This window comes from Pseudonaja textilis, chromosome 10 (genome assembly GCF_049901715.1).
Source record: "Pseudonaja textilis isolate UNSWEBS1 chromosome 10, rPseTex1.2, whole genome shotgun sequence".
NCBI lineage: Eukaryota > Metazoa > Chordata > Lepidosauria > Squamata > Elapidae > Pseudonaja > Pseudonaja textilis.
The window spans coordinates 7,222,988-7,237,033 of record NC_141999.1 but is presented as its reverse complement, the minus strand read 5'-3'; the positions used below and the strand labels follow the sequence as shown (position 1 = coordinate 7,237,033).

General features: G+C 42.5%; 1 protein-coding gene across 4 annotated transcripts in view; it reads right to left on the bottom strand.

Moving 5' to 3' along the window:
* DLGAP3 (DLG associated protein 3) overlaps positions 1-14,046 on the bottom strand; it is a 234,576-nt gene that overhangs the window by 28,533 nt on the left and 191,997 nt on the right. For all 4 annotated transcript variants that reach the window (XM_087939578.1, XM_087939579.1, XM_087939580.1 and 1 more), the window contains exon 2: positions 5,376-6,469. In XM_087939578.1, the coding sequence (XP_087795704.1) occupies positions 5,376-6,398 (1,023 nt within the window). In that variant the 5' untranslated portion in view covers positions 6,399-6,469. The remainder of the gene's footprint in view (positions 1-5,375; positions 6,470-14,046) is intronic.

Genomic DNA, 14,046 nt, shown 5'->3' with positions numbered 1-14,046 from the left:
CTGGGTACAGAACGCGAGCATGCAATGCAAACTTTGTAGCTAAGGGAAAAATAGAAAATTCACCAAAGGCCACATTATTTTTTGTTTTGGAAACTAAGACAAAAAAGCTGCTGTGTTTTTAAATTTGGGTTTTCTGAGACTGTGCCATGCTTTGAGTCAGAATAGCTTCATTCCATTCCATTGGATGTTTTTTTTTTTTTTTAACAACGTGAAAGAAATACTTTCCTGCCCACTTTGGGAAATTATGGAGAAGAACTCAACTCTGACTCTTCTATGGAAGGACAGATTCTGAGGCTGGAGCTCAAATATTTTGGCTACCAACTGAGAAGAGAGGACTCCTTGGAAAAAACCCTTATGCTGGGAAAGATGGAAGGCAAAAGGAGAAGAGGACAGCAGAGGAGGAGATGGTTAGATAATGTAATTGATGCAGTGAACATGAATTTGGGCAAACTCCAGGAGACAATGGAAGATAGGAGGGCCTGGTGTGTCGTGGTCCATGGGGTACAAATAGTTGGGCATAACTTAGCGACTGAATAACAAACAACAATGAAGAAGGAGGAGGAAATTTTGCTTGTTCTTTAGCCAGTTTCACAACAGAGCTTAACAGAAAATTTGTTCTTGCTAGTTTCTCAGTGCATCAAAATTTCCCTGCTTGATTTTAACTGCTTCTCTAAGTTCCATTTCTTTTCTCCCAGTAGCATCTCATAATTAAAAGTGATTACACTGATTAGTGCCCAGAAGCCAGCTCTGTCCAAAAGACTTATCATACAACCAGACTGGGGAAGGGTGATTGGAGAAATTATAGTATCAAGAAGATAGGTCGGAATACGTGTCATGGATCTAGTGGGTGAAACAAATTTCACACTGAGAAGATTCTATTCCAGGTTTTTATTGACATTTAGCTGGAATCTTGCAGATTGAGAGATGTGGGTTCAAGATTCCAAATTTGTGAACACAGGAAGGAATGTAATTGTGTTTGGACAAACAAAAAGTAAACTGGATTAAATACAGTCAATATAAACGTACTATCAATATATATGACATGTTTGCCATTTTATGCAGGTGTAATATGTGCAAAACACACATGCATAAACTCTCAGTCAGAAATAACAGATATTTTGCTTTAATGGAGTCCCTTTTCCTGTTGGACTATTAAATCGAGGACTGACTGGATTTAAATATAAAGCAAAGTAAGTTGGTAGTCCAGGAGGCAAGATAGGATGACCAAAAAGTTTCATTAGACCAGGGGTGTCCAACCTTGGCAACTTTAAGACTTATGGACTTCAACTCCCAGAATTCCTCAGCCAGCTGGCTGAGGAATTCTGGGAGTTGAAGTCCACAAGTCTTAAAGTTGTCAAGGTTGGACACCCCTGCATTAGACCTTTCAAGAGCTTACAAATTATCCTAAGTAGGCCACTTGGAATTCTAGACCATAGATGTACATAAATATCCTCAACCCTGAACTAGAGTGGCCTTCCCCAACATGATGCTCTGAATATGTGCTAGTCCACAATACCCATCTTGTGTATTCTAATCCATCTTGAGCTCTGGTTGACACTTGGTTTGTTAGATTTATGTCCCCTTCAGGAGTTCAAAGTGATGCACAATGTTCTCTCTTCTTATTTGTCTCCAAAAACAATAACTCTGTGAGATAGGGCTAGGTTGAGAGGAAAGGACTAGTCCAAAGTCATCTGCTGATCCTCATCCCTGAGCAGGGAGTAGAACCTGGGCCTCTCTGCTCCTATTCTAACACTACACCCTACACCGGTGTGGTTCTTGGGCTGAGAGAGAGGAGCAAGTCCTGGTCGTGTTTGAGCCTTGACCTTAGAAAACAGACACAGGAAAGATGTTTTCATTGTCTTCTCCCAGACAGTTGCTGGTTGCTCTTATTATTCTGTTTTCTCCCTCATTAGCACTTGGAGACCATTGATTAGCCCTGTGCAACAGCTTCTTCTCTGAAATACAAGCTAGTAGCTCTTGCTAATTGTTTATTTGGGTACTACTAGCAAAAGCAGCCAGGCAGTTGGTCTTCACTTTGATATCTTGAAAAGCTGATGTGTCCAGCTCTTCAGAAATCTTCAGTCTTTTAAAAGACTCTTTTTGGCTCCCTTTGTCTGTTTTTTCCCTTTTTTCTTTTCTGGTGAAGAGGTTACTATGGCCCTGACATTTCTTTAATCATTAACATCAATGTGCAGAACTGTAGAGCATCATGGGAAAAGGAAGGGGGAAGGAGAGGAACAGAGAAGAAAATTCTGGAGAGCAGGAAAGATTCTCTGAAAAAATAGATCCACTCTCTAGATCTTGATCATTTAGAAGATATTCACTCTCCAGACATTTATTACAGGGGTCCCCAAACTTGGCAACCTTAAATCATTTATTACAGGGGCCCCCAAACTTGGCAACCTTAAAACTTGTGGACTTCAATTCCCAGAATTCTTCAGCCAGCTGGCTGAAGAATTCTGGGAGTTGAAGTCCACAAGTCTTAAAGTTGCCAAGTTTGGAGATCTCTGATTTATTAGATGGACCAAGAATCGACCCAGGGTAAGAAAGCTTGGTAAGAATGGATGGAAATTTGTTAAAGAGAGGCCCAACCTAGAAGTGAGAAATTTTCTGACAGTGAGAACAATTAACTAATGGAACAGATTGCCTCCTGGAGTTGTGGGTGCTCCATCACTGGAGGTTTTCAAAAATAGACTGGACAACCATTTGACTGGGATGGTATAAGGACTCCTGCCTTGATCCTTCCCAGCTCTATGATTCCATGTTCTATGTTAAGAATCTCTTCCATCCTTACTGGGCATCCTCCCTACTGCAAGCACATCTACCATGAATTAAGTAGACAAAACACATGCTAGAACTGGTAACCTCACAGACATATCCATTGTTATTAAATATAATGACTAAACAAATTTAAATGGTTGCCCAACTCACACACAGGTGATTCCTGGTGGCTTACAATATTAGAAATTCAGAACCTAATAGAATACAACCCCCACCGCAGCAGGAACACAATCAAATCAACCACTTGATGAGCTCCATCTCTATTTGTGATCTCCAGTCCTGCTGACAACACCTTGTCTCCGGGCCCTTTCAGAAAAATAACATGGCGGGAGCCAATCGTACCTCAGAAGGAATGATGTTCCACTGAGAAATCCATGTAGTATTTTGGCAATTTTTAAAATCTGGGAGGAGCCAATAGAGCAAAAATTGTGCAAAATTTCTCCTCAGTTGCTGATATCATAGAGTCAATCCCTGAGCATTGCCTCTTTCTCAGCAACAGAGTTTAACCTACAGGCCAGCTTGTTTGTTTTTTTATGTTTCCTTCTTCTCTTGAGCCACGGTGGCGCAGTGGTTAGAGTATGGTACTTCTTCTGACTGCCATCTGCCTCAAATTTGGCAGTTCAAATCTCACCAGACTCAAGGTTGGCTCAGCCTTCCATCCATTCGAGGTGGGTAAAATGAGGATCCAAATTGTTGAGGGCAATAGACTGACTCTGTAAACCACTTAGAAAGGGCTGAAAAGCACTGTAAAGTGATATATAAGTCTAAGTGCTATCTCTATTTTTTTATCCGTTAATCTCTTTCTGAGAAGGAGTTACTGAGCTGACCAATTTTCAAGGCTTGTACAATGCAGTGAACCATAAATTAAAAGAAGTTAGACTCACAGCTGCCCACAAAGCCATAAAAGCAAACTAAAGTTAAAACTAACCAAGCTAAGTGTGCCACATGCAGAAATATATATGCTAGATCGGTGTTGTGTGAATACCAATACAGTTCCTGGGGTTGAAACTGACCTGGCAAAATGTCTTATTTTAAATGGCATGCATTGATATTTATTCATCTAGTAATCACATTCATATAGCTGCCCATCCCACCAAAGGTGACTCTGAGCGGTGCACGACAAACGGATAAAACCACATATAAAAAAATGACAAATACAGTATATATTTTTTAAAAATAAAAATTCTGAAAACTAAATATTATAAAAAACAAGCAAAAGCAAACCTTAGGTGAAGAAGGGATAACAACAATAGCTCAGTACAATCCTGGAATTTAGTCCCAAAACTATAGCAGACAAAATGGTAAAAATAATTATCCCCACTAACACAGAACAATACAATGTTTGGCTGCTTCACAGAACATGCTTCATCTTATTATTCAGCTTCTAGGGTTAGATGATGAACCATAAATCAATCAAATAGAATGGTTTTCAGCAGCATGCTAAATTGAAAAAAGAAAAGAAAAGCTAAGCAAGGTTGAAATTAGCCAGGGTGGCCGTATTGTGCAAAGCATCTGTTAGGGTTTTATTGGAGCTGGCAAAATGTGTTGGAGGACTAAACTGTTGAATGACAGGACTACAGAATTATCTGCAAGAATGAGATGTTTTCATCAGAATAACAAAATTAGCGTTGTCATGTTGTGATGTAAGCTGCATCTCTTATATATGTTTGTGCAGCACCCCGGGGGCATAGTCAGAAAGGACTGAGTTTGCACCAAGACATTATAATGCTTATTTTGCACTGATGATGTTACTTAGTTTGGTAATGAAATGTCTGAAAGAAAACCATCAAGCTCATAGAGCACCAAGGGCCTTAACAATGCTTATTTCGTCCCGGGCTCTTCCTTACTCCCCCTGGAGATGCCGCTGGAATGTGAAGAGCTGAAGGAATCTTTGGACTCAGATAATGCAATCTTCTGATCAGTTTAGGACTGATCACCTCACAGTGAAAAGGCTGAACACAACAAGGATATAGAACACCATTTCCCCAATGCGGGGTTAGCCAGCTAGATCTGGTCATACTGACTAGAATTTGGAAGTTGTAATCAAATACAGATTGTAGAAGGTAGGCATAGGAAACTGATGGCTGGAAGGCTCAGTACAGTTATGTACAGGGAGTGCTTGACTTACATCCATAATGGAGCCTGTCCATTACAGTTGTAAGTTGTGATTGTGGAGGAGGGTCAGAATTTTGGATTGGGTCATAAGCACCTTTTGGGGAATCCGTCATAACTTGAAAGAGTGCTAAGTGATGGATTGAAAGTCAGGAACTACCTATAGCTGAATAAACCATCAAATTAGAATAAACAGGGGTGGAATTCTACCAGTTCAGATCAGTTCGGGTGAACTGGTAGTTCTGGTGAGCATTTGGCCGCTGCTCTTTTCTGTGCTTTATTTCGTTTTTTTTAGAGCACAGCTGATTCGCACAGCAGAGTGGTTTTCTGCACCTCAGCTGTTTTATTCACAGGGGTTGAAGTTGAAGGTAAGTGTTAGAGCTGAAAGATGGCTTTTTAAAATGCTGTGTGCACACTCACTGAACCAGTCGTTACACCGGTTGAATTGCATTACACCCTGGACAGTCTACCCACCTCCTTACCTGAAGATAATGATAGGACCGATCCTTGGCCTTGGCCTCTTGAAGCATCAAGGCTTTTTCTGGGCCTCCTCCTGAGCTGGGATAAGCCTCCCGTGCTTGGCTAACTGTCATCGTATGCCAAGAACTCCTCTTGAGAGTCTGGCCATCCAAGGACATGGACATTCCTGCACAGGCTAAACACTTGCCCTCTCCACCTCCACTTTTGAGACCCTTCAAGGTCAAGTCTCGGAAGGCACTTTCAGGGGTGTCCACACAGTACTGGGTGCTCTGGTCAACAGCATGTTGTCTTCCCGTCACCATGTAGCTGCTATCACTGTCCAGGTTATCATCGGAGCTCCACCAGCCCATCATCTTGTTCCGATGGCGGGAAGAAGATGATGAGGAATCCATCTTGCGGTCTTTGCTTTTGCTACGCTTGCTGTGCCGTGACTGGCGGTGATGGTGAGGGTGATGGTGGTGGTACCCTCCCTCGGTGCCCCGCCCTTCCATCTTGGTGCCGTTGTACTCCCTCTTGGATGGGGCTTCCAGGGAATGTGACTTGGCAAAGAGCTTCTGGACGGAATGGACAAGATGTCGGATGCGGCTGGGGCTCTCACTGCGTGGCTGTTCTGTGCTGCTGGCCCGCTGGTACTGCAGGGTGTGGAAGCCGTCGTGGTGAAGAGGCAGCTGCTTCTCAAACTGGTCCAGGAGAGTGGGGGGCAGCCGGTTGATCTTGCCGGAAGGATGGGCAGCCGCCATGCACTCGTCGCAGGAGTCGTACTGTTGAGGTGTGTGGTGCATTCTAGGAAAGGTGCTGCTACTGCTGGCAGCGGAAAGTGGATCAGTTAGGCTGAGGGGAGGGTCAGCAGAGCTCCGGGATGAGCAGTAGTGGTCCAAGGAATAAGGCTCACTGGGACTGAGGAGGTATGGCTGGCGAGATTCCTGGCTATGGTGGATGTATTCCATTGGCTGGTCACAGGCCTCTGGGATGCAGTGGCAAGGGTGTTCCCGTGACTGGTTGCGGTCCCCATGGTAGCTCTTCATGGTGTCATCACCGGGCAAGTAGGCCACTCATCCTGCTCTCTGTGGGTCAGGGGAAGAGGAAGACCCAGCACCTACAAAAAAAAGGTAATGTTAGAGTCTAGAAAGGCAGGGCCACAGATATAACTTTCATGAAAAAGACCTCAGGTTCAGTCCTTGACTCTGGAAAGATACCCTAGGAACTCCTGTAGACCTGCTGTCAGGTAGACAACTTTGAGCTAGTGTGCTGCACAGAGGGTTTTACTAAAGCTTACTTCCTTTGACTTGGTTATTGCCACGGCAAGAGGTCAAGCAAATGAATCATCTAGTTTTTAAGATAGTTCAGTTTCTCATACCCTGAAGCTCTTCAGATATGTTGGGTTGCAATTTGCAAGACTCAGCTAGGTTCGCCAAGATATTTGGAGATGGTCGGCATAAGAGCCTTTTCCAGACATTCTCGGAAATCAGGAAAAGGTTTTGTTGGTTCTAGCCTCATGTTTTTATTTTGAAGTGAGACTACTTTCCCAGAGAAGAATTAAAGGTCATCTGAGGTCAGGCAGTTTGGAAACACAGTAGGGATGGAGACTAGAGGAAAACAAGAAAGGAACAGGGCTTGTCTGGTCATAAACAGATTTCAGGAACTGGTCACCTCTATGTGGCAGCCATTCTGTGAACAGGTGTCTCTAGTCTTTCCTATTAGATATTCAAGGTTGACTTCTACTAATGGGTGTAATTAGGAGTCACATGTGTATCTGGATGTTACAGTTCCCAGCATCCTTACAGGCTATGCTGACTGGGGCTACTGAAATATATGGTTTGGAGATATCATTATTATTGCTGGTGTTTCCTGAAATAAGCTTTGGATGTTCTTCACCCATTGTAATAGGTAAGGGCTAATTTCTTTCTAAGGACATATTTGGTATCATATAAGGCAAGCTGAACAGAAAATATTGTTTAGATAAAATCAGTGCTTAGGAAGTATGACAAAAAAAATCTTGATGTGAGGCTGATTTTTTGCTGTGGTAGGATTGGAGTTTATGAGACAGCTTAGTGAACAACTCATTTGTCATGGAGAAGAGGGAAGGGGACAGTGGACTAAACAAAACAAAATGGTCCTTAAATGGGAACAGGCATTTGAGTAAATAACTTGAACCCTCTCTGCATCTTGGACATCTCAGCTGTCCAAAGAGCTCTTGAGTCCCTATTCTCTAAGGCTCAACAGCAAAGGTAACTTTGTCAGAAGTCTTTATTTTTGCTCATCAGCTTGCTAAGACCTCTGGCAATGGGTCCAGGACTGTATAAATCCACTTTTTATATAAGTAGATTCTTTTTTTTGCTGGTGTCTATAACTTGGAAGTTTTTTTTTTTAAAAAAAAATCTCTTCTTTGAGACACCTCCACAATATCTCTATGGTGGCTCATAGAAATGAGCAAAGGGGATGCTTAAAAGGGAGAAGTTTTACCAAAGTATTCCTTGCTGTGGCTATATGAATAAGGTACTGGGAGCTCAAATTTAGGCTTTTAAATATTTTTAAAATAGAGTATCCACCTTGTATCTCTCAGCTCGTCTCCTTTGATACAAAGCAGCCGAAATGAAATGGAGACTTGAAATCATGACTGGAGGCTTTGATCCAGATCTATCCTCTCTGAAAAGGACTTCAATCAAAGCTGATGTTGTTGGAGAGATATTTTTAGACATTTCCTTAAAGCCTCCTGAATCTCTTAACTATTTGTCAAAGCAACTGGAGTCAGACTGAAAGGAATCCAGGGATGAAAAATCAGGCAAAGTTAGGTTAGAAGAGAGCAATACTTGTGGCAAATTCCGAAAGCCATCAATGAGACCAGGAGAATCGGGGGCTGAAGTTTTCTCTGGATTCTACCCTTCCAGAATTTGGGGGTGTTGGAGGGGGAGCGGAATATACTGTCAGATCTGCCATCTTTTCGCACTTGCTAGCTGCCAGTCTGCCATGAACTGGTGTGTGTGTGTGTGTGTGTGTGTGTGTGTGTGTGTGTGTGTAGGGAGCTAGAGGCAAGGGGGAAGGCTAATGACTCATTGTACCTTTTACAGACACAACTCCAAGGTCACCCAGCTGGGAATGGGCATGCAGCTCTGCATCACACCCAGTCTACAGTTGAAGAGACCATTCCCAAAACAATTTATCTGAATATGATTGGACAAAGGGGGCACCAGAAATGGGAAGGGACAAAGCGGGAAAAAGTGAACAGTGAAAGCTTTGATACACGAACCTCAGTTCTGGCTTTGCTATACTTGGTCTTTAGTAAAGTAAACCTTTCCGCACTCAATGGAGTTGAGGGTTGCTCTTACTTAAGGGACCAAGTTGGGGCAAGACTGACACTTATACACAATAAGCAGAACTATGCCAAATTTCTAACAATTATCAAGCTTTGCAATGATGATAGACTCAGAAGCAAGAACCACTTGGATTTCTGGAGAAATCATTGTTTTTAATAAAGGTAATGAAAGAGAATCTCAAAAAGCTGCCAAAGCAATTCTCCAGATCTACTTATACCTAACATAGTTAAGTCAGAGTCCCTTTCTTATGCTCCCCCCACTTTTTGGGGACAAAGTGTTTCTTTTGCAACGGCCCTGTTTCCTCCCCCATATTTCCAGGGCCTGCTAGACATTTCATCAGATGCAGTAAGATGCTCATCCTCAACTTGACACCTTTGAAACGTGTAGGATTTGGCCACCTGGGTGAGAATTTTAAGAGTTGTAATTACAGCATCTCAAGAAGTGCCAGGTTGGGGAAGATATGGGACTGGAATAGAGTCTCAATCTCAGTCTCTCTCTCTCTCTCCTTCCAATTAATCATCTCTCTCTCTTTTGCATGTGCTCATGCAAGCACACACACACACACACACACAGAACAGAGAACCCACAACACACATTTACATAACTGCCCATCTGACAGGGTGACTGGATGGTGTATACACTAAAATAATCCCAACAGACAAAAACTGATTAAAAATAGAATCAAAATAAAATTCAAAAGATGAAATAACCCATAAACGGCAAAAAAAATAAAAATAAATCCATACAGAGAGTGCACTCACTTAACCTCATGTAACTATCTTGCAGGTTTTGTTCTATCATGGGAACCCCAAGCCAGGTGCAGAGGGCAGAATGGGTAATTGTGGGGGAAAGTCCCAAAATTAAGATGGCTGCTGCAGCCATGCATTTGAAGACCTGCTTCTGTTTCCACATTCATCACACGTCCACAATGAAAAGGGCTTCGATTGCATCATCAGGGCTTTCCATCATGAGGTTGTTTTTTGTTTTATCCCCTGGTCATACTTGGATTGGAACAACAAAGCGTAAAATAGCTCAGATTTTTTGACACCACGCCTCCCCCCCTCTGTATTTTGAGGGTTTAGCATGTTCTGTTTTGTTAATTTAAAATTTTATGATTGGGAATGAATCCAGAAAATAGATTAATTTGGGAACCATGCAGTTTGTTGTGCAAATTCCGCCAGTGTCTCCAGCAGAGAAAAGGGACCTTTGGATAGGACCTGGTTGGTCTGGGTGAAAGCTACTAGACCGTGACCATGAAATCACAGCCAAGAGTTAGAGTTTACTGGGGCTTATTTATTTATTTGTATCTCTACTTTATTATTTTCGCAAACAGTCCAGGTGGAGAACATATCCAACACAGCTTCCTCCTCCTATTTTCTCCACAACAACAATAACAACCCTGTGAGTGGGTTGGGCTGAGAGAGAAGGACTGGCCCAAAAAGTCACCCAGCTGCCTTTCATGGCTAAGGCAGGACTAGAACTCATGGTCTCCCGGTTTCTAGCCTGGTGCCTTAACCACTAGATCAAACTGGCATTGCTTGTGGTTGCCCCATAATTTGGCAACTCCAATCGGATACAACTTGTTCGGGATGAAATCTGTAATCTGGCAGACTGCTTGAATTTAATTGCTTTTGCAACTTGGAGATAATCCCCCTTGCAAAATTTGTATGGCTAAAGCAGCAAAATCCTGCTAGGATAGCAACCAGACCAGGAAGTGGTACATTTTCACAGTAGTTCTAGGTGTGATCTTACCAAGGCTTCCCCCCTCTCCCCCTTGATTAAATCATTCAGCTGCTGCTGAGTTAAAAAAAAAAAAGAAAGAAATTGCTTTTAAGCCACAGTCAAAATTGGTGGGTTTTATCACTTTGGTTTTGCCTGGGGAAAAAAAAAAAGGATAGGTTGATTTCTAGCCAGTCATAAAAAATGCAAGAGTGAGCAAATGAATGAAAAAAAGAAAAAGAAGACCAAACGGGGGAAAAAAAAAAGAAAGTTAAGGAGAGGGTAGATGCAGGAAATGACTCCTTGTCTAGGAGAAAAGGCACAAGGTCATTCCATTCTCGGAGGAGATTTATTATGGCTTCATGCCTTTCGGCTTCTGCAAGGCACAAATCACCCTCCAATTATTCATAAATATAAAGCTGCAGCTTTACAAACCGGAAAGGAACCAACTGCGGCAGCGGTCAGCTTCCAATTGCCAAACAAGTGGCCTTGTCAGTTAAATGGTTCGTGCATCTGTTCGCTGAAAGAGGTGAGCAAGCATCCAGCTGGGGGGGTATTGAAGGACTCCAAAAGGCACAAGGAGCAGCCCATCCGCGGGAGAAGGGTATCCTTTCATCGCACTCCACCAACAGCCAACAGCCCCAGCAGCGAACAATGGAGCCATCCTGATGCTGAATTTAGCAGTAAAGGAAACCAGGTGGCGAGTACTGGAGGAAGACCCAAGAGGAGACAAGCTCACGCACTGCTACCTGGAGGCGTTAATCATTCCAGTCTCTCTTGACCAGCTTGGTTCCAGATGAACAGCAGGCAAAACAAATGGGAGAAGCAGGATGTCTTTGTTCTTCCGAACGATCAAGTCATGCCTTTCCTTTGCCCTCTTCTGTTTGTTCTCGCTCACTTGGAGAGTGTCAGGCTACAGAACTTTTCCCATTCACTCAACTCGAATGAACTTCTGAAAACATATCCAAACGTATCACAAAGGAATCCTTTATTGAGATGAGACAATTCCTGTAGGAGTTCAAAGCAGCGTCTGAGGTCTCTCAGGCATACAGGGATACATAAGGGAGTTTAGAACCCCTCCCCTTATCTCTATGTGTATTTAGTGAAACAAAAGCCAGTATGTTAATTCCTCCCCACCCCTCTTGTAAGGAACGATCTTTTTCACAGTTTCCCAAGGCATACCTAATTTCCCTCCACCCCCTTTTTAGAACAAACTGTTCAAGAGATTCCCAAAGTACAATCTCACTGTGGAATTTTTATGACCTTCTCATCTCCTGGTTGTGCCTCTCAGAGGCCATCTGGCTTTTCTTCCTCCATTGTGTGGGTTATACAAATTCGATATAAGATTAAATATATTCAGGTTACATCAAGATAGGATTTCTTTATCAGCCTCCCCCCTTTTCTTCTTCCACCGAAGAAATGACAGATACACGGATCTGACAGAGAGGACACCTTGTTAACAGATTTGACAGCATATCCCTGGACTTTGGAATTAGACCAGGAGGATTCGCCCAATGTTCACAGGACATGGGTGGGATTCCTCCCCCAAAACATGATATAGAATAAAGCTGGGTGAGATTTTAGAGGTCTTCTAGTCCAACCCCCTGCACAAGCAGGAGCTCCAATACTATTTCAGACAAGAGGCTGCCCAGTCTCTTCTTAAAGTCTCCCGTAATGAAGCATCCACAACTTCTGAAGGCAAGGTATTCCCACTAGTTAATTGTCCTCACTGCTTGGAATTTTCTCCTTAATTCCAGGTTGCTTCTCTCCTTGATCTGTCGTTTCTTGTCCTGCCTTCTGGAGTTTTCAAAAATAAGTTGACTCCCTCTTTGTCGCAGCCCTTAAATACTGGAATACTGCTACCACGTGACTGCCCCAGTCCTTCTTTTCTCTAGGGTAGCCAAACCCAAATCCTGCAATCGTTCTTCATATGTTTTAGTCTTCTGGCCTTTGATCATCTTAGTTGTTCTTCTCTGCACTTTTTCCAATGTTCAGTATCTTTTTTGTAGTGTGGTGACCAAACCTGGATGCGGTATTCCAGGTGTGGTTTTACCTAGGTTTTATAAAGTGGTACTGATACTTCACCTGATTTTGATTCTATTCTTCTGTTTATACAACCAAGGATTATATTAGCTTTTTTTTTTTTTTTTAAAAAAAAAACACCTTATATGAGGGTTTCACTTGATGGTTTAGTTCCCACAAGAAGATGGTTGGACAAGCTGAACTCACGGATGTCTGCAAGGGGTGTGGGAAACGATGTCATAGACATCAAGGACATCCTAATACACGTGAGCTGAATTCTCCAGCAAGACCCAAATAGTCACAGACTGAATGAAATACTGTAATAGAGGACAATGCTGAAATGTTACTTCTTGGCACCACATTGGCAACCTCTCTTGGATATAATGTAACCTGGATGGGAACCAGGGCCGTTGTGCGGCTTACTGCTTGGGGCAGCACCTGTTCAGGTTAGCTCCGGTTGAACAAGCTAATGGAACACTGTCCTCACCTTTTCATCAGGATTCTAGACTTTTTTTCACCCTAACAATGCCTAGAACCCATCTTCTAGCATCAAAGGAGACCTTTGGGTCAGTATATAAGAGTTCATGAATCGGAATAGACATGGTAACAGGTCAGCCAATGAGGACTGTTTGCTGACTCAGACAGCTTGGAGCCTGGGTGTGGCTTAGCCAACTGAATTGTGTCTATGTGATTATGACTTCTGGATTCCGAGTTCTGGTTCTGACTTGGGTATTGCATCATACTGTATATTATTGTATATAAAGGAGTTTCTTCTATAAATGAATCCTGCTGAATTATTTACTTGTATGCTGGTTGGATTGCTACAAGCTCTACACTTCGTTTCCTAGACCCTCAGTCAGTGGGCTTGGCATGCAACGGTTCATAGTTCCACAGCAAATGTGCCTCATTTGCCTGATGAAAGGAGAGTCTCAGGAAAAAATAATCACTCTCTTCTGTCCCCTGACCTGGCAAGGGTTAAATACATTATTCTCCTTTCAGCAATAGCAGTGATCTGTGTTAGAGATGAAATATCCTAAAATATTTTGCCCATCAGAGTACAGATAAGAAATAGTGAACTTTGCATTAAGCTCCATGTCCTGAATGTGAATTTTAACATTAGCATTCAGACTCTTTATCTTGTTGGTATCCTTTCGTATTTTTGTTGTTGATGTAGCTTTTGGAAATATCAAATAGGAGCCTTCACATCTTGTCCAGTTTTAAATATCATTGCATGGCAGCTAGTGCCAAGTATCAAAATGAAATATTGGGGAATGCGGTGAAGTGCAGATAATGTTCAACTTCTCTCTGAAACTTTCATGAATAACCAGTGTGAGCATCCTAAAAGAATGTTTTTGGAGAGGGCAATTTCCTCCCTCCCACCTTTTTGGTGGTTTGGCTAGAGAGCATCACAAGCCTTGGAGATCATCCAGCTTTCAGTTACATGCCAGAAAAGTTTGCAATATCAAGAGTCACCAGATGAAAAATGTGTAGTTGAAGATTTTGTTTTGTTTTTAGTTTGGCCCTGTTTGCAATTGTTGACCCTTGGCAATGTCAGGCTTGATGTAACAAGGCATCAGGGAGTAGCATTAATAGATAAATCTAATGTTGATTGATTGAT